The sequence below is a fragment of the Herpailurus yagouaroundi genome, unplaced genomic scaffold, assembly GCF_014898765.1.
Source record: "Herpailurus yagouaroundi ecotype Mexico unplaced genomic scaffold, PumYag 141, whole genome shotgun sequence".
Lineage (NCBI taxonomy): Eukaryota > Metazoa > Chordata > Mammalia > Carnivora > Felidae > Herpailurus > Herpailurus yagouaroundi.
In genome coordinates, this window is record NW_024412396.1 from 43543128 (window position 1) to 43564596 (window position 21469).

Genomic DNA, 21469 nt, shown 5'->3' on the forward strand with positions numbered 1-21469 from the left:
AGGGGCAGAGAGAGAGGGAGACACAGAATCGGAAACAGGCTCCAGGCTCTGAGCCATCAGCCCAGAGCCTGACGTGGGGCTCGAACTCACGGACCGCGAGATCGTGACCTGGCTGAAGTCAGACGCTTAACCGACTGCGCCACCCAGGCGCCCCGAAAAATAGTCATTTTAAATCAAGTCAGATATTTACCTAGCTTATGTCTTGGGTCCCCCTGCCCAGGCCTTGCTTCCTTGCCTAAATGTTTCTTCGTGGATCCAGCTCGCAGGGAAGGTTCTCAAACAGTCTTTCTGGTATCTTGGCTTCCAATCAGTCCTCCTTTTTCCACTTTGGGGTTTTGTTGTTGAACGTTTATTAACTGCAGGCATTTAGTGGGTGGAAGTTGGGATTTGCCTGGGGCTGGAAGGAAGTCATTTGCCAGGCCAGGATAAGGTGTGGTTTAAGAGTAGGAGCTGGAATCCCCTTCACCTGCTTAATTCATTTCAAGGGAGATTTGTTTTCAACTCCAAAATTACCTGCTAGGATTTCTCGACCTGAGATCCTATCTCCTCTGGCTGTTTTCTTTCATTTCCGATGATAAGAAAGGCTACGGGGAAAACAAGGACTGAGAAGCTCAAGAACATTCTTGCACTCTTTTAAATAAAATTGCACACAGTGAGTTATTTTCTTTACTGTCTTCTACAAAATAGCTAGTAGAAGGTCTGTACAAGCCATCAGAACCTCAGCTCCTAGGGAGGTGTGTCTGAGACCCGGGAGAGTAAATGCAACTGGGGTTTTACAGAAAACTCCGGAACAGTGAATGAGAGGGCAGGGGCTCTGGTCTGTTTAGCTCACGGCTCTCTCCACTGCCCTCTGGCACTTGGCTCAGAGCTGCTTGTCTCTGCCCATAGTGACCCAAGTTTCCCTGCCGTTGACCCCCTCTTGGAGACAATGGCTGTTCAGGGAGCCTGATCTGAGAATGAATAGAGCTAAAGTGACCCCCCAAGCATTGCCAGGCAAAAGACCCAATAAGCCAGGGTTACAGGAAGTGTTAAACTCATAAGGGAGTCCTCAGTAAGTTGAAGTTCAGAAGACAGAGCTAGAAGGAACTATTCTGAAGCTTGTGGAGCAAGAAACTGCCTAAGTGATGGTTTAACTATAAGCCACAAGACCAAAAATAAATAAATAAATAAAAAGCAAGAAGAAAAAGACAAAGGAGGAGGAGAAGAGGTAAAGACCTTTTTAAGATGTAGATCAATTCCCTTAGGCTAGCAGCTCTCAAATGTTTTGGTCTTAAGGACTCCTTAATACTCTAAATCTGTTGAAGGCCCCCAAATGAAGGCCGCGTGTATTCTCCTCCATAGCGAATCAGGCTTGGGCTATGAGACCGATAGAAAATGGCAGAAGTGAGGGTGTATGACTTAAGAAGCTAGATCATAAGAGGGACTCCAGGTTCTACCTGGTCTCTTCTGTTGTTTGCCCTGAAGAAAGCCAGTCGCCACGTTTTGAGTACCCTGGGAAAGACCTACATGAAAAGGAACTGAGGTTCCCTCTTAACAGTCAGTAACAACTGGCCAGGCTTGTGAGTGAGCCACTTTGAAAGCAGATCCTCCAGCCCCAGTCAAACTTTCAGATGACTATAATGTCATAAGAAACCTCTGAGCCAGAATTTCAGTCAAGGCACTTCTGATTCCTGGTCCACAGCAACCATGAGGGCTAACAAATGATGATTGTTGTTTTAAGCCATTTGGTTCTGGAGTATCTTGCTGTGCAGTAACAGATAATTAAATCATCTACCATATTAAAAATTAAAACAGAAGACTATTTAATATTTATTTGTTAATCCATATAGTATTCATTTATGAATACTGTAGTCATATTTATTATTAAGTCATATTTATTACTTCATTAAAATTCATAAATTTTCTTATTTGTTAAAAAGTCAAAAATAACATAATGTTATTGTAAAAATAATTGTGTTTTCCAAAACAAAACAGAACAAAACAGTGAGAAGAGTGACAGTATTTTACATTTTTTGCAAATCTCTTTAATGTCTAGCTTAATGGAAGACAGCTGGATGCTCAGATCTACTTCTGCATTCAATCAGCTGTGATAATGTTGTTTTGATTGAAGTATATGAAGGAAACCCAGCCTCACACAGATATGTAGCTGGAAAAGGGACGACTATTTTAATAGCTTTTTTCAGATAATTGTGGTTACGGGTATCCATGCTTTTCAAAAGTCTGAGGTACACCATTTTGCTTCTATGAAAGACCTACATTAGTGCCTGTTTTCATTAATCAAAAGAAATCCTAAGAGGATTTTCACTTTTTTGAGAAAAGGCAAAAAGTGAAAATACTGTTCACTCAACATTTGCTTTGCAGGGAGAACTTACCGAGGCAGCATGCACCCCAACCAATGAGAAGGGCACCACTCTGGGAACTAGTTCCCTGGGAACTACTTAGCATCAAGCTGCCGTAGCTTTGAACTGTGTCTCTGAGGTGCCTTCATTAGCAAGATGTGTCCTAAGGTATGAGAAAAGCCTAAGAGAAGGATTTTGGGGTCTGAGAACGCTCGAAAATGTTTCCATGGACATTAAAGGTAATTGCCTCTTTACACCTTTTTAGCCTGCAAAAGATTTCATAGGAACACTCTACTTTTGGATAGTGGGGGTAGCCTGTATTCTTCTTTGACACTCTACCAAAACTCAACAAATGGTAGTTTTTGTTAGTTGCAGTATAGCATCAGAAACTATATCAATGGGGGCACCTGGGTCGCTCAGTTGGTGAAGCATCTGACTTTGGCTCAGGTCATGATCTCATGGTTTGTGAGTTCGAGCCCCTCGACGGGCTCTGTGCTGACAGGTTGGAGCCTAGAGCCTGCTTCGGATTCTGTGTCTCCCTCTCTCTCTGCCCTCCCACATTCAAACTCTGTCTTTCTCCCTCTCTGTCTCAAAAAATAAATAATAAACATTTTAAAACATTTTTAAAAAGAAACTATATCAATGAACTTTATGTGCTCAATTATATTAAAAACCATTTGGTCTGCCTTGCACTTTGCGTGGATCTTTTGCCCATGCATGATTTTATAATCCTATGCGTGGGTCATTTGGAAAATATTATTTTACTAAGTTATGCAGATCTTCAGAATTGGATCTATTTCATGATGAAAACTAAAAATTCACATTTGCTAATAATAGCACTTTGTCTTAGCAGAAACTTCCTTAAGTATTGGGAGGGTGTTCAGCTCACTGGGGCAAATACAAGTTGTCAAAAATTCTGACTTTTGCTTGAAAGCTTTTCCTTTGGCCACAAATGCTGTCAATAATCTTTCTTGAAGTGACAAACTCTGTTCGTTTGGGAGAAAGTGTCCGTCCAAGAACCAAGTCTGAATAGCCATGGTTATTTGGTCCTCTTGAGCAAACACGGTGTTTCGTGGAAGGGCTAGTGCCGGTCCTCACTCCCTCCTCTCACACGTGCCTTTCCTCCAAACAAGCTCTGCGCTTCAGGACGCTTACCTTCCTGTTTGCCACACAGAATAGTAAAAAGATGTGCACTTTGGTCAAGAGTTCATAAAATTAATAATTTTTACTGCTTCATCTCAGACATCTTAGGTCAAAACTGGTTTCTTTCTCTCTTTTATTTTCGTTTGTTTGCTCGTTTTGTCCTGTGACATTTGGGCAGTGAAGAGTATCACGACGGCCAGTACGGTATCTGGTGCCAGCAATTTTACCCAGATGCCAACACAGTGAAGAAGGCAAATGACATCTTGGTATTAAAATAAAAATAATTTTGACCTTGCAGACACCCTCATAGGGTCTCAGGGTCTCAGGGACCACAGAGGTCCACAGATCTTACTCTGAGAACCATTTCTTTAGCGAAAAGGGTGCCTGCCATTCGATCCCTTGCGGCATTTATAGGTGAATGAGCTACATGCCAAGACGTACGTGCGCCAGGTCTTTGTGTCAAATTGTAATGGCCACCGTTGTGTCATAAGCGAGAAAATATATCACTAGACATCAGCTTATTCTTGTGGATGGGCTTGATATGAGACTATTTGTTTATTTAAGGGAGGTTAGTGTGTTTTCATGCTTCTGTTTGCCCCACTTGTCAAAGGTGTATGGATGGCGGTAGGAAACTTGGCACTGAGAAATTTCACTGAGAAATTTCTCAGACTGTCTGCATTGAAAAATTAAGGTGCATGAGGAGGTTAACACCTGTGCCCCTTCCTTTTCACCCAATAAGCAGTGAAAGCTCAGTGGACTGCAGAAGACATCCTTTTCGGGGGAACAGGGTCCTTCAAGCTTCAAGCTTAAAGTGGGCAGAGGTCTAACTCACATCCACGAGATAAGCAGCAGGCCCCAAAGGCAGCATATCTTCAAATGGTCGTGGCATCCACAAGAATTTTACCGCTGTGGAAGTAGCTAAAGACAATGCCTCTCCTGGAGCCCTCAGCATCCCCACAAAGCACACTTAGAGAACACAGAAAGAGGAATGGTTATTTTTCACACTCATTCAGTTTTGCTTACACATTTCTTTTTTGCTGCAGAAAAATCTGAGTAGGTTTGAACCCCACACCTGACCAGGCTCAGCTCTTTGGTGAGTGATTGTATAGCTGTTCTGTCTGTGATCACAGACCCCGTCTGTAAGTGGGAAACAACAGGCAGTTGTGTCCGGAGCCCTGGGAACTGGAGACCTTTCCACATCTGTTGGCCTGGTCGGGGGCGGGAGGAAATCACCAAAACCTTCCAACATGGGGCCAGAGCAGGGAGACAAAGGGGAAGCCATAAGCCGCTGAGCGACCCCAGGTCATATGACCACCCCATGGTCCTCTCCCGTCCCCTTTCATCCCCTCAGGTCCCCAAGACTCAGCCTTTTCATCATTCTCCAAGTCAGCAGGATCAGGTTTATGTGAGTTGACCAGAAAGCTTATCAAATGAAGGCAGAAGCAGGTGTTTGCAAAGCTCCTCCCTGCTGAAAGCTGGGTCGAACAAGGTTGACAGTATGGCTGAGGCCAACATCCCACACTAATTGCATTTTCTTTCCTGGAACTCTTTCTCTCTTTCCTCTCTTTCTGGTTTGGAACCCCTAGAGGTCTCTGGGAACCAGTCACCAAAACAAACCATTCAAAGAGCTAAGGATTTAGGGGAAAAAAATACTCAGGGATGTGACATCATGGGCTGAACAGTGGCCCTTCTGTGCCAAAGCCCAGGAAATACCATTTGAAGGCATCCAGAGGCTTCTACCCAGTGGTGGGCCAGAGCCAGATCCTCTGAGCTTGTGAGGATTGATTGCATGTTCCTTTTCCCAATTTCGAAATCATGATGTCATGTTGGTAGCTTGAACTGACCATGGTGGGAATATTTATATCACAGAAATCAGCAAACTACAAACCAGGCTTTCTCTTCCCCAAAACTGGTTGTTAAGCTTTTACCAGCATGTCAGTGCCTCTACTATAGAGACTGTTGCTCAAAGTACGATTTTCAGATCAACTATATTGGAATTTCCTAGGGAAAAGAGAAGATGGGGGTGGAAGTGTTGTTGTTGAAGATGTAGATTTCTTGGCCAACCTGAATTAACTGGATCAGATTCTTTGGAGGGGGATCCTGAGGAAATGCATTTTTAGCAAGTTGTGAAGGTTATTAATAAATTCAGTAAAGTTTAAGACTTTAGGCGTAAGGAGTGGGAGGGAAAAGTGGGTGTACATCTGGCTCTTGGCATCTGGAAGCAACAGCTGGCTTCAGTCCCAGTTGGCCTGAGAAAGGACAGCTGTTTTCCCTCGAGATATAAACTTCATGACAGGAAAAGGAGGTGGGAACTCTGGGGTTCTAGCCCCCACCCCCAACAGACAATTGGTTCTGCCTTGGATCTTAGGATATTTCTACTTTCAAACCCTGAGACTTGGACCCGAGATGACATGGGCAAAGACCCAGACATATGCACCGTCATTTGTATTGTTGATAGGGTTGGTGGAGCCTAGGGAGGACCCATGGTCAGTTTTTCATATTAGATTGCTCAAGACAGCATTTTTCTTTCAGATTTGTACAAGCATTAGCAGAAGCTTTCACAATCAAATGTGATTTGTAAAGCAAGGACCCTGTTTACTTTATCCTACTGAGCCTGGAAAAGAAAGTCCTTTAAGGCAGAAAGAAAAAAGAGAAATCTTTCTTTCCTCAGCTGTGAAACAGAAAGTTTGTAGAAGGCCCAACCCTACTTTTGATTTGTTTTGCATTTACCTGAACAAGTGGTTCACATTAATTCTTCCTAAAAATTTTTATCATAGTCCTGGGAGGTAGGTATTGATGAGAAAACAAAGACCAGGCCAGGTAACATGAAAACAGAGCTGGTAAGTGGCAGAGCTGGAGTTTGGACCCCAATTCTTATGACAAAACAAACAAACAAATTAACTAAACAAACAAACAAACAAACAAAAAACCCTAATGTGCTTTCCTCCCAAACACAATGCAGTATTTTTTCCACATGAGGTTGGAGCCAAGGAAGTCCTTAATAGGCAACTGGCGATAGTGACATTAGACACCTGAGCCCAAAATATTTTGAATTCCTAAACCATCAGATCTCCTTATATATTGATGCAAATTCACAAAAGCCACATGTAAAACTTTTAAAATTATAAGCTATTGAATTATAAACTATTAGATTATTGGCTATTAGATTATCCACTGGAATGGATAATTGAAAGCCCGCCATGTTTGTGAACATAATGTAGGTATTCCCCATATCAGACATTTAGGCTTGCGGCAGTTCATCAAGTTCATGATCCAGTCCTGTATGCTTGCTGTAACTATTCAGGGCTTTTATTAAACATAAGACTTTGTCAAATAGGAGGGGGAAGCAGAAAAGAGCCCCACTCTGGGAAAACAAGATGTGATCTCAAGTATTTTTTGTCAGGTTTCATAGCCTTTTTTGTATCTAGAAACTCTCTTTCTTATCGGAGGACCCATGTCCGCTTTGAAATCATTCATTCATTCAGCAAATGTATAGTGGGGACTGACTCTGTGTCACACACTGGGCTAGGTGAAGAACAGGAGGCAGATAGACCTCATCTTGTCTTCATGAAGTTTATAGTCTACTGGGAGACAGATATTATACAAATAATTATAAAAAATAAATATGTGATTGTACATTGTCTTAAGTGCTGAGAAAGGGAAGTACATGGTACAAAGAGGAAGGTCAACAGTGTTGAAAGATCATCTGCAATGAGAACATTTATATGGAGACCTTATTGATGGGTTTCTTGTGTGTTTGTTTTTATCATTTTTGGTGGCGTAGGATGGGGGTAAGGGGTTGTTGGGAGTTTGGGACACTTGAAAGGGAGATGTCGAGAGGCAACTAAATATCCATATTAAGAGAGAAGTTGGTTTGGGAGTGAGCAACACAGAGGCAGACTCAAGCTCTTATGAGAGGGCCTGGATGAGATCATTTAGGGGTGATGAGTGAAAGGAGAACCAAGGTCTGAGCCCTGCACCCTGGGCTGCCATATGCGAGCTCTGTCTCTGGCAGAGGAGGAGGAGCTCCCAGAGAGGAGACAGTCCTGGAAGCCATTGGAAGAGTGTGTTTGGGGACTGTCCATATGCAAGTACAAAAACCAGAAAGGCAATTCAGGGCCCCCCACACACATCTGACCCCCACCTCCTCTTTTCCCATGTGCCAGGCAGGCTCTTTGTGGGCCAGTGAATGAAGTGAACTGGAGCTTTCAGGATTTGGATTGGTCTTGTCCCAGGCAGTGCCTCATGATGCTAAATTATTACTATTTCTTCCTTCCTTGGCCCCAACCTCCTTAACCCCCAAGCTGCTGAGTGTGTAGGTATTAGAAAGAAAGCAAATAAGCCAGTTTACGCTGATGTGTGAATGCAGTTTAACCAGCTATTTCTCACTGAGATATATTATTGAAAAAAGGCAGAACTAAATCTCTAATCTGTGGAATTTCGGGCTACCTAATATGCTTAAGGTGATGCCCTTGGGAGGGAAGACACTTTGAGGTAGGGACTGTCACTCTGCTCCTCCTCCACCTTCCTTCTATAATCCCCAGCTTTTCTTCCTCTACTTCTGAGTCTCCAGAGTCTTGAAAACCTCCACCATTTTCAGAGTGGACCCTTGGCCCTCATGACCATGCTATGATTGGGCATTCACTATGTGCAGATGCTATACTAAGCATTTGACACAGGTTGACCTCATTTGGATGTCACAGCAACCCTATGAGTTGGACCAGTCACTATTCTTGTTCTGTAGGTGAGGCCATGGAGGATAGTAATGTGAATCAGCTGACTATGGATACACAGCTAGTAGGCTGAGATTTAAAAGAGCGTCTTGCTTCCCAGTCCACACTCAGGATGGTGGGGTGGGCTATAAACTGGAGACTGCCCATGTTTGTGTTTATTCTTCTCAGAATACAGAAGTAAATGCCTGATCTGGTGCTCTGAGGTGACTCTTAACTGCCTGACTCCGTTTGCCCTAGTCTGAGGTTGCCCAGGGCAAGCCCACAGTTGCTGATTACAAACAAGATGAGAGTTATGTGGGGTGTCATGTTCTGTCTCTTGAAAGAGAGGACCAAAAAAATGCCTCCTTATCCTATAAAAGATGAGGTGAAAGACACAATCTTTTCAGGCCAAACCTCTTGGGCAGAGCTTAAAGTAATCACAGAAGAATATGGATGCCTCCCTCACCATTTCTGAGATGTCCGAGTTTTTCTTTCTTTGGAACAAAGCCTTTGGAAGGTTCCATAATCCTTCCTCTCCTGGCTCAGAGGCCCAGCTACACTTTATAAAACAACTCAGAGCCATCTGATTTGAAGCATGTACCGGCTCGTGTGTGCAAGACAGTAATTACCTCCAATTCCAGTTAGGAAAGCTGAAACCTGCCTTTTTCATGCCTCAAACAATTATGGAAACGCCTTTTGAAGCTCTGGATAGAATAGAAAAGCAAAACAAACCAGAGCCAATTAGAGCCTGGGATTTGAGCATGGCTTAGTTTTGTGCAGCAGGACTCAGGAGGAACTGTGGGAGAGGGTCAGGGGTCACTCCAAACCTCCAGCTGCCGACCAATTTTGCCTATGCCAAAAGAACCATCATTTTGTACTTAAAATCAAGGCCTCTCTCCTGGCTCAGGAACAGCCTCTGCATCAGCTGTGAAGAAGACTCCCTGATTAGATAAGACCTGGAATGCATTTGATGTTGAGCAAAACAGTTCTCTGACAGCTTTCCTTACATGCCATTAGAATGTTTTTCCCTCAGCTGAAACTTGGTGAGATAAACTGAATCCCCAGGGACCCTTGTTTTGGGGTGCATATTTGAGGAATTTTTGTGGCCTGTGTGCCACTTGGATTTAAGCTTCTCCAGCCCTGAAACTCTTCTGGGCTTAGTGGTGGCATCTGGCCATCTGGAGGCAGGCTGGTTAACCACTGCTGTGAGAGTGGAAAGCAGAATACCAAGCAAGAGGTCAGAGGTCAGCAAGCAGCCCCAGGGTGGGATGGAAGCCTTAGGGCTCATGCTTCTTTACAGAACCCAAGGACGGTTTTGCGACATTCGGCATTGTGCCATAAAGTACAGGGATGGAAGTAGAGCTGTGGTATGGAGGTGTGACGCCAGGGTAGAATTGTCTTGGCGGAGACCCGTTCACGACAAGGATTGTTTATGTGGCCTTTTGAATTAATATGCCTGGGTTGACTATTAGGACAACATGACACGAACCTAGGAGGCTCCCTTTTGAGTTTAGATGAGAGTAAAATGTGGCACCAAAGAGCCCCAGGAGAATTCACTCTGCCAGATTCATGCCCTTCCCCCAAGCTGAGAAGAGGAGCATTTCTCTTGGCCATGGGATAAGTACTCTCAGCTCTGTCTGCCTGTCTCCACTGCCTTGATAGTGGGCCTTGATGTCTCTCCTTAACTATAAGCAACAGCCTTTATGGGAATATTATTCCTATAGAGCAAAGCAGAAGGACACTTTGCTTAGCAATGTGTCTGCTGCCCTCAAGATGGGGTGAATATCAATGTCTGGAGACAACAAAATGGCCAGTTCTGTGACTGTAAGAGAACAGGTTCATGTGTTATTATCTTTTAATAATTATAAGACACAAATGTATCACAGCTTTACCAAGTACCATGCAATGCTCTAAAGGCTTTGCATGGTTCCCTCATTTACTCCTGACTCCAGCCCTCCAGGTTGCATATGAGGTAACTGGGATAAGGAGTGGCCACATAAGCTGCCCAAGAACACACACAGAATCAGCACTACTTATAACGGACCAACAGAGAAAGCCACTGTCATGATCCCAGAGTGGTTCAGAAGCACCGAAAAGTTTGAAATCTACATAACAAGATGCTTAAAATTTAAAAATCCAACTTTTTCAGGCTGGACAGACTAAAAGTGTATGGATACAGATAGTGTATAGATTTCCTCAGTGTGTGGCGCACTAGAGTGTTGGAATTACAGGCCTGACTCCTGTACATTCCTGAAGGAGGTGTTTCAAGACCAAGAAATATAAGTACATTACAAGTACTACACTTAACCTCCCTGGTAGATAGATAGGTTAAGTATGCCCACATGTCAGGCTGATTTTATATTAAGTGTGCCTAACAAATCTGGAACACATGACTTAAAAATATTCTGGATACAGGGGCATCTGGGTGGCTCAGTCAGCTGAGCGTCTGACTTCAGATCAGGTCATGATCTTGTGGTTCATGAGTTTGAGCCCCACATCAGGCTTGCTGCTGTCAGTGTGGAGCCAGTTCTGGATCCTCTGTCCCCCTCTTTCTCTGCTCCTTGCCTGCTAATACTCTCATAAATTTGTATTGCCTTAAGCCACTACATTGGTGGTAATTTGTTACAGCAGCAATAGAAAACTGATTCAGACCCTGGTAGATAGCTGCAATGCAAAAGATGACAACATCCCCAGGTCCCATGATCTGGGCATTGAAAATCACAATGGTCACCTCCACATTTTCCTGATGACCATCTGAAAACTCTCACCACTGTCCTGGCCAAGCACCATTGTTATTACTATGATTTGTATTTTTTATTATCTGAAATTTTACTTTTAAAAACTCATCAATCTCAGTTTCCTGGCTCTAGTCAGATTTGCACTAAGCCATCCAAAGCCAGAGTTGTCCAATCTGTTGCTAAAGAGCTGGGGATAGACTCTACCATCCACTGTAAAGAATACCTTCTTCCACATTATGTGGCCCCAATGGAGTTTAACCACCAAATGGTTTCTACCCCACCATAGCCTTGCTAAACTACTTAAGAGAAAAACTTTAGCCATTGAGAATCATGTCACCCATCACATTTCCTCTTTCTTGCCTTTAGCTGCCAAGAAGCCTTGAACAAATTTAATGCTCAATTACAGTAATGGTTAGCTCAGGTTTTTGGCATAATTATTTTCTCTTCCTCATCCATGGTTTAAATTTCTTTCTCTTATTCATCCAATTTATTGTACACATGTCTTTTCTTGTAAACTATCTTAAGAATACTTTGAGAGTTGGATATAAATCATAAAGTACAAAAAACAAATGAAACTTTACCTATTCTCTTGTAAGAACCCATTATCAGTCTGTTAAAATTCATATTGCTAAACATCTTGACCAGTAAGTTCCAAGAAGGAGGGATGAAGAGCATGATGAGTCAAGGTCCCATATTTAATGAGAAAAAAAATTCTGACTGCAAATATGGATTTGGTTGAAACAAAATATTTACCTTTTAAAATGATTTTTTTTTAATTTTTTTTTCAACGTTTATTTATTTTGGGGACAGAGAGAGACAAAGCATGAACGGGGAAGGGGCAGAGAGAGAGGGAGACACAGAATGGGAAGCAGGCTCCAGGCTCTGAGCCATCAGCCCAGAGCCCGACGTGGGGCTCGAACTCACGGAGCGCGAGATCGTGACCTGGCTGAAGTCGGACGATCAACCGACTGCGCCACCCAGGCGCCCCTAAAATGATTATTTAATAAGCATTCTAATATGTGCTGTGAGCAGCTACTGGGTGCCAGATGCTGTTTTAAACTTTATTCCATCAATCTTGTGACATAGATTGTATCATTTCTAACTGGCTAATGGGAAAACTGTGGCTCAAGAAAGTTAGATAAATTTCCCTCAACCTCCCAGCTAGTAAGTGATGAGCCTCTGGTTGACACTCTGGTCTGTCCAACTCTAAATAAGTCCCACCTCTATTGTGCTTTAGGAAATGCAGTTGATTTCCTTTTTCTAGGTGGATTAATGTTGAAACAGTGAACATGGCTCAAACTACAGTTATCTGAGTTCCAAATCCAAAAGATGGACAAGAGGGTCCCATGGAGTAACAGGGACTAAATTGCTCTAAGCATGGTAGCTGACTAGAGTGAGGCTCACTGCTGGAACTAAAACACTGAGATGGAACTTTCTTACTAGGGAAAGCATGTTGAAAAAAAAGACACTAATGACACTACATGGGACTGCTTCTATGAAACTATAGGCCTTTGGAGGCAGGAGGAAGTAGTCAGAGCCCAGCAACAGAAACCAGGATGTTTCACCTACTCCGGGAGATATCACTAATTCCATGGTTATGCATGATCGATAAGGAGAAAGAAAAGAAAAGAAAAGAAAAGAAAAGAAAAGAAAAGAAAAGAGAAAAGACAAGACACCCACACACATACACACTCCAGTTAGCATCCAAACAAAGATAGCCAACACTAAGAAAAACAAAATTAACATTTGTTAGATGTTAGTTTGTACAAAAGAAATTAAAAGAACAATCTGGCAAAGACTCTAAGTGTATTTAAATAAAGAGGAATAACACCTATTTTTAAAAGGAAATTGTGAAATAAAGCAGGCATAAATGAAATAAGAATTGGTAAACATGAAAAAGAGCCAATTAGAAAGGTAAAATCTGTAGATAGGATAAACTCTAGATAAGACATAGTTGAAGAGGGATCAGTGAATGGGAAGGTAGTATGGAAGAAGTCACTCAAAATGCAGCCCAGAGTCAAAGTTAAGAGAGTGGAAGGCAGGTCGAAAAGTTCCAATTTATGTCTATTAGGAGTTCTGCAAGAAAGCATTGAGGGAATAGTAAAGAATCCACAGTTGGAAAGATTTTAATTGAAAAAAGCACTTTGAATACTGAGTAGGATAAATAAAAGTAAATCCACATTTAAAACTTTGTAGTGAAACTATAGAACTTCAAGGATAAAAAAAGACAATATTGGAAATTACCAGAAAGGAAAGAGAGGTTACTTATACAGAAATAACGTTTGCATTGATAATAGACATCTCAGTAGCAACAAGATATTCCAGAAGACAGTGGTGGGGTATCTTCAAAGATCTGAGGAGGAAAAAAAAAGAACTGTTAATCTAAAGTTTTATATTTAGTTGAACTAGGCTTAAAAGAGTTACAAATAAAAGAATTTTTAGAAATAAAAAGGAATGAAGTTTGTCAGTCTTGGATCTTCACTAAAAGTACCATTAAAGGATGTATTATAACAGGGAAAAAAAAAACTGAGTAAACTATCTGAATCATGAAACTATAGTGGGCATAGAAATAAATTGATTAAACTGCACTTCAACTGATTATAAAAATAACTAAATCTGGAGTTTAAAATAAAGTTTAAGTCAAAATATTGGGACAATCTGATGGGAGAGGGAGTGTTAATTAGATAGTTAAAATGTGCTAACACTCCTTCCTGGTCAAGAGGATAAGATATTAAAAATCTTTATTCCTTGAAATATTCACAATTAAATGTGTATGATAAAACTTTAGGGTGATCATGAGCTGAAAAGAACTTCAATCTGTAGCTTCCAAATCAACAAAGAGAAAAATATAGAACATAGAACACCTTATCAATCTAATAGTAGGCAAGAAAAAATAAAGAAATGAAGAAGCAAAGAAGATAAATAGAAAAGCCTAAGTAAAATGGAAGAAGTAAGTAAAAAATAACAGTAACTACAATAAGTGGATTAAATGTACCTACTAAAAACCAGAGATTATCAGATTAGAATTTTTTAAAGTATCCTGCTTTGGCTATTTTCAAAGCACATACCTAGGCCAATCCACACAGAACTTTAGGAATAAAGAGATGGCAAAAGCAATACTAGGAAATACCCAAAGAAAGGTGGTGTCAGAGTATAAATAGCAGTCAAATAGAATTTAGAGCAATATATATTAATACGGATAAAGAGAAAAACATTATTATAAAGGAACCCTCCATCAAGAAGACATAACAATCATGAGTCTGTATGCCTCTAAAAACACAATCTTGAAACCTTGAAATATATAAAAATAAAAACTGAGAGAAATACAAATGTACAATTATGGTAGCAGACTTAAACTCATTTTTACAAAGCACTTATTAAGAACTTAAAAGATATAACCACAAACTATTATACACTTTACTCAAAATTCAACAATAAAGGACACATATTCTTTCCTAAGAACACATTGAACATTTACATAAATTGACATTACAGGCCACAAAAGGGGTCTCAATGAATTTTTAAGAATTGATACCATATAGACATATTCTCTGGCCACAGTGAAACTAAATAAGAAAAACTAATCTCATAAGTAATTTGTATTTAAAAAAGAAAAAAAATGTAGCTATATATCAAAGCTTGAAGACACAGCCAAAGTACTTAAGAGAGAAACTCACAATCTTAAAATTCATTAAAGAAAATTAGGTGGACGCGCCTGGGTGGCTCAGTGGGTTGAGTGTCCCACTTCCACTCAGGTCTTGATCTCACAGTTGATGAGATCTGTGGGTTCTGTGCTGACAGCTCAGAGCCTGGAGCCTGCTTCAGATTCTGTGTGTCTCTCTCTCTACCACTCCCCTGCTTGGCCTGTCTCTTGCTCGCTCGCTCACTCTCTCTCTCAAAAATAAGTAAACATTAAATAAATAAATAGGTAAGCATTAAGTAAATAAATAAATAATTTTTTAATTAAATAAAATTAAGTGAATATGAGGAGTTATGTGTTTAAATCTACAACCAAGAAAAATAACAGATTAAGTCCAAAAAAAGCAGATAACAGAATAATAAAGATCAGAACTTCATGGACAACAAACAAAGAAACAACAATAACAAAACTTGGAATCAACAAATCCAGAAGTTATTATTGAACTGACTGGTAAAATACAAAAATTTCTTCAAGACTGCTCAAGAGGGGCACCTGGGTGGCTCAGTCAGTTGACCCTCTAACTTCAGCTCAGGTCATCTCATGGTTTGTGAGTTCAAGTCCCACGTAGGGCTGGCTGCTGTCAGGTTGTCAGTGCAAAGCCTGCTTCAGCCTCTGTCCACTCTGTCTGCCCCTCCCCCACTTGCACTCTCCCCAAAATAAATAAATGTTAAAAAAAAAAAAGACTGCTCAAGAAACAAACAAACAAAAAAAACCCAGTAAGTAGTAATATTAAGAAAAAAAAGAGACAATGACTCATAACTACAGATAAAGTTGGGATGAAGAAAATCATAAACTAGGATGAACAACTTTATGAACAACTCTATGAATAACTTAATGTCAATGGATGAAATTGATAATTTTTCAAAATTGAATCAAGGATGATTAATCAGAAACTTTAAATCAACCAATAGCCCATGAAGGAACTGAATCACTATCCAAAATCTTCCATTCAAATGATGTTGGGCCTAGGTGATCTTACAGGAATGTTTTACCAACCCATCAAGGAACAGCTAACCTCTGTGTTATACAAACTGCTTTTGAGTGTAGAAAAAGAAGGAAAACTACTCAATTTATGAGGCTGGTATAAACTTGATATAAAACCCAAGACTATACAATGATAGACTAGTTGTTACAAACATAGATGAAAAATTCCTAAATAAAATATTACCAGAGATGATGATGGGTGTATGCATGTATTTAAAAAAAAAAAAAAAAAAAACCTTCTGGAGGAATTTATCTAAGAAATGCAAGGATGACCCAACATCAGATGATGCTAATATAATATACCACTTATAACAGATTAAAATAGTAAAGGTTTATGATTCTCTTATAGATGCAGAAAAGTCATTTGATAGAATCCAAAGTTCATTATATAAACTCAGCAAACTAAGAATAGGAGTGAACTTCTTTCATTTCATAAGGAATGTATACAATAACAAATATCTTTGTAAACATTACACTCAAAGGTAAAACGTTAGCTGTATTCTTATTAAAATCAGGGGGGGGAAAAGGATATGATATTACCTATTATCAGCCCATCAGTGCAATGAGGAAAGACAGTAAAATTAAAGACTTGGAAAGAGAAAAGACAAGCCATCTTCCTTTAAAGACAGTAAGATTGTTTAAAGAAAATCCATACTGTAGGAAAATGGTTAGAAAAAAAAGGGAGTTCAGAGAGTTTGCTGAATATAACATCAATATAGAAATTGCCAGAGGATGAGGGAAAAGAAAGATGAATAGGCAGAGCACAGGATTTTTAAAGCAGTGAAACTATTCTGTATGATACTATAATGATGCATATATGTTGTTATACATTTGTCCAAACCCATAGAATGCACAACACCAAGAGCAAACTATGGACTTGGGTAATGGGTGGATGTGGGCTCCTAAGTTGTAACAATGAACAGCACGGGTGGGGGATGTTGATAATGGGAGAGGCTCTGCATGTGTGGAGGCGGGGGAGTCTGTCTGCACCTTCGGATCAGTTTTGCTGTGAACCTAAAACTGCTCTAAAAAATAATCTATTTTTTAAAATGGTCAACAGCATTCCCTATATACTACATAAAACCAATTCGAAGGGAGACAGAGAATAGGAAGGTAGCTGGAGGAGAATGTGGTATCAAGGGAGGATTTTTTTTAAGTTTATTTATTTTGAGAGAGAGAGAGAGAGAGAGAGCAGGGGAGGGACAGAGAGAGAGGGAGAGAGAGAATCCCAAGCACACTCCACTCTGTCAGGGCAGAGCCTGACATGGGGCTCAAACTCACAATGAGATCATGACCTGAGCCGAAATCAAGAGTCAGACACACAGCCGGCTAAGTCACCCGGGCACCCCTCAAGAGAGGATTTTGAAAGATGAAAGCTAGCTGGGCATTTTGTTGCTGATGCTGATAGAGTGATTCAGTAGAGTAGAAGAAGCTGATTGTGCAGAAGAGGGATGGGGCTGACCTCAGAAACAAAGTCCCTGAGACATACAGAGAAGGTGGAATCCAAAGCACAAGTAGAGGGGTTGGGCTTTAATAGGAAGAAGGACACTTCTGTTGTGATGGGAGTGAAAACAGATACTACACCAGTACTTTTGCAGCTGTCGTGATGGGGAAATGAGAGCGTTTCGGTCTGATTATTTCTGTTTCTCAGTGAGACGTGATTTGATCTCATCAGCTGAAAGGGGGTGATGGTTAGAGGTTGGAGGGGGAGAAGACACACAAATAGTGATCTTGTGAAATGAACTTGCTAGAGAAATAATGCAGGACTTGTGGACAATATTGAGTAGTCATTTGAGAACGGCAGTAGTCATGGATTTAAAATGTGATCATTCAACTACTCAAGGTGTTTTTTTCTCCATTCATCTTCAATTGCCTCCGAGCTATTACGGCCTAAGCCAATAGTTGGGTTTGACCAGCTTGGGGTTGTACTAGGCAAGTTTGGCCTAGATAGAACAAAACAGAGCAAAACAAAACAAAACAAAACAAAACAAAAATAAACATGCAGGTGAGCTTACTTGATAGGAGGAGGCACACTAGAGAAAGTTGGCTGGAAAGATAAAACTGGTGGTTGGATCATATGACAATTAAAATCTAGACTTGAAAGGGGTGATGACAAGGTCTAGGCTATGACCATGTAAAAGTATCTGAGGAAGGTGAAACAACAGATCATTGGAAGTGAGGAGGTCAAGGAACTCAGAAACCATGTTAAAGTCACCAAGGATGATGACAGAAACAGGGCTGAATGGGAGGAGGGTGAACCAGGTTCTCCAGTGCTAAATAAATAAATGAGCAATGGAGAGGTTATTGATGACAGAAAAAAAAAATGGAGATAGGTTATATGGTCTGAAGAAATGAGTACCCCAAGACCTGTGGGTTTTATAGGATAATGAGGAGAAAAGGCATAGAAGGAGCAATGGGAAGCAAGGAAGCCAACTTCCCCGTTGTCAGCCTCTGGGATATGTGGACAATGAGAAAAAAAAGCAGAGCCCACTTTTGAGTGCAATGGTGAAAATCACATATTAGGGCCAACCAGGTTTCAGTGAAGGCACCAAGATGAACAGAATGTTTAAAGAAGAGGATAAGGATTGAAAGGAGTTCCAGAAAGTTTGGGGGAGACAGTGGATATTGAGTCAGATAATAATAATTGGGTCAGATATTAATAACAGCACCGGCATTGTTTATTGTCTCTTCCCCACCTCCTCCCCCACTAGCATGTAAACTCCATGAGTGTAGGCATCTTTGTCTATTTTGTTCACAGATATATCTCAAGGGCTAGAAAAGTGCCTGGAAATCCTAGATGCTCAGTAAATATATGTGGGGTTTTCTTTAAGTTTATTATTTATTTTTGAGAGAAAGAGAGAGTGAGCACAAGCAGGGGAGGGGCAGAGAGAGAGACAGAATCTGAAGCAGGCTCCTGACTTGGAGCTGTCAGCACAGAGATGTATGTGGGGCTGAAACGAAAGAAACTCGAGATCATGACCTGAGCTGAAGCTGGAGGCTTAACCGACTGAGCCACCCAGATGCCCCATTGTTGAATAAATAACAGTAGCTAATATTTACTGAACACTAATGTGCCAGGATGCTGCTAAGTGTTTTATATGTATTATTATTACCACCCCATTTTATAGATAGCAGCATTGAAGCACAGAGAAGCTAAATAATTCGCCTTAGGCCATGGAACTAGCAAGTGATAGACTTGAAGTTCAAACGCACTCGAGTTGTAGGTTGGCTCTGGAGCCCCTATATGCTGAACCTCCAGATTACCCCATCTCCTTATGGTTGGTGAACACACAGAGCAATGTCAAGCTAAGAACCCAGGTGATGGTAAATGACCAAAGAGCAATGAGGTTAAATATTAAATAACTATTATTACTGATTTCAAAAGCTAGTCTCAAAACTAGTATAGGGCATTTGCTGCCCCTAATGTCACATACTCTTGGTCATCTGTCACTGTGAACCAGTCACTTTCTGCTCTCAGTTTCCAGTTCTTTCCTCCATATCTTTACCCACTGTGTATCTCCCTTATTTGTTATTTTTAGTTTCCCCTGGCAAACCCTCAGCCTTTTCCACGAACTTTTTTCAAGGACAGTCAGGCACATTGGAACCTAATCTCTGAGCATGTGATATTGACACATCGATCTTACTGCAGGCCTGAGGATCACCAGGCTGACTCACTGTCATACTGATTCCAGCTACCTACTCATTCTGGAAGCACCCTTTGAAGTGCTGAGATTCTGCTGGCCATTTTATGAACAGCGCACACTATAAAGTAAAAAACGAAATGAACATTCCAACACTTCAGGGAAACCAAGAAAGAAAATGAGTATGTGTAGCTGGGTAACTGGATAGAAGAAACTCGGGATAGTGCCACTGTTTCTGCATTAGGGCCCCTGCATCATATCCCACAGTGAGACATATGCTCCCTGGGGTCAGGGCACATGGAAGGTCTCCATAAGCACTTGGTAAATCAGACTGAAGGTTAGTACCCACAGTGCATTGGTGCTATTTTATCCATTAAAGTTCTTTAGCTGCATGAAATGGAAGCACCTCTGGCTTACATAAACAAAAGAGGGTTTAGAAGAAGGATATAGGGAGCCTATAGGATTCAGGACAGACTGGGGAACCAGTCTCAGAAATGGGCAAGAAGCAATCAAGCTCCAGAAGCTACGAAGTAAGAACCTCAGTAAGGGTTCCAAAAGTCTGGTCAAGATACTCAAGTTGGATGCTATGACTTTCCTGATGTTTCCGTTCTCTTTGTCCCTCTGCTCAAAACCCACATTCCATGGGGGAACATCTGATTGGCCTAACTTGGGTCACAAACCTCCTATCCAGCTCTGTCCACAGACCCGTCCTAAGGGGAAGAGATTATCTCCCAAAAGGAAAACAGGGTAGTGTTAATAAGAGGAAATGGGTGTGAAGCATTCTAACACAACAAATGCTCACAATTCCTAGCTCTTCCATGGATGTTTAGGAAGACACATAACCTTAGCTACTCTCTGCTGTATTTTCAGAGTCCGTCTTGACTTGGTCTGAAGAGAAAGGTATCTTTTAAAAGCAAACCAGGCATGCTTTAACATTATTATCAGTATCAAACAATATTTATTTGGAAGGAACTCTTTAATTTACTGTCACATGAATATTTCCTGGTATACCAAGTTGCCTTGTGTACAACTTGTCTCCCTCTGTGGTTTGAAGTTCTTTTTTCTTATCATTAAAAATAAAATTCTTGGGGTGCCTGGGTGGAGCAGTCGGTTAAGCGTCCGACTTCAGCCAGGTCACGATCTCGCGGTCCGGGAGTTCGAGCCCCGCGTCGGGCTCTGGGCTGATGGCTCAGAGCCTGGAGCCTGTTTCCGATTCTGTGTCTCCCTCTCTCTCTGCCCCTCCCCCGTTCATGCTCTGTCTCTCTCTGTCCCAAAAATAAATAAACGTTGAAAAAAAAATTTAAAAAAAAAATAAAATTCTTGAATTCTTATTGATTTAAATTGTAATGGAAATTTTTAATATTTTCTTCCTTTTTTTATTTTGCCACTTTCCCCATTGGTTTTCTTTCATTAAAAACTGGGACCCACGGGCACTTGGGTGGCTCAGTCATTTAGGTGTCCAACTTTGGCTCAGGTCACTGTCTCACGGTTTGCCAGTTTGAGCCCCGCATTGGGCTCTGTGCTGACAGCTCAGAGCCTGGAGCCTGCTTCAGATTCTGTGTCTCCTTGTCTCTCTGCCCCTATGATAATGGCTATCACAATAACAGCACATGTGACCCTAAAGAGAGATCTTGCTCTAATATGGATTAAATGGGGTTGCTATGTTTTTGGAAAGGAGTCATAAATCACTGCAAATCTATTTTGTTTTTGTTTTGTTTATCTCTGCAATATCCTTTAAGATCAGCATGATGGGACACCCATCTTGAGGGATTGTTGGAAAAGAGAGAAGACTCTCAATGAAAAGTACTATCATTTCAGTTCTTCTAGACTTAGCCCACATATTGGCATAAAATATGTTTTTAATGAGATCATTTGAGTGAGACCTTTCAGATATGTTCTGTTTGATAAAATTTGTGTCTATTGCAGCTACTATTTTCTTAATTTGTAAAAAAAAATTCTATTTAATTATCACTTGTATTTTCACTGAATAATCTCATTTTATTTCCCAAGTGAGTTGGTTGCAAGAGTTATTTTGTCCCCATTTGATTCACGTAGAAACTGATTCATCAAAAGATTATGATCTACTCAAGGTCACATAGCTAGTTAATCATAAAATCAGGCCAAGAATCAGGATGTCTTCACTTCTGGGCATATAATTATTTAAGTCAGGGATCTAGGATTGATGCCAGGGGTGTCTGGGTGGCTCAGTCAG

At 40.9% G+C, this 21469-nt stretch overlaps 1 protein-coding gene across 5 annotated transcripts in view; it reads left to right on the forward strand.

The window, feature by feature from the left end:
* Nucleotides 1-21469, forward strand: part of RAD51B (RAD51 paralog B) — a 647789-nt gene that overhangs the window by 611700 nt on the left and 14620 nt on the right. Inside the window, exon 11 of one of the 5 annotated variants that reach the window (XM_040477499.1) lies at nucleotides 2362-2749. The exons of the other annotated variants lie outside the window; for them this stretch is intronic. Coding sequence (XP_040333433.1) covers nucleotides 2362-2399 — 38 coding nt within the window. The 3' untranslated portion in view covers nucleotides 2400-2749. Of the gene's footprint in view, nucleotides 1-2361; nucleotides 2750-21469 lie in introns of those variants that run through there. 5 annotated transcript variants of the gene reach the window in all.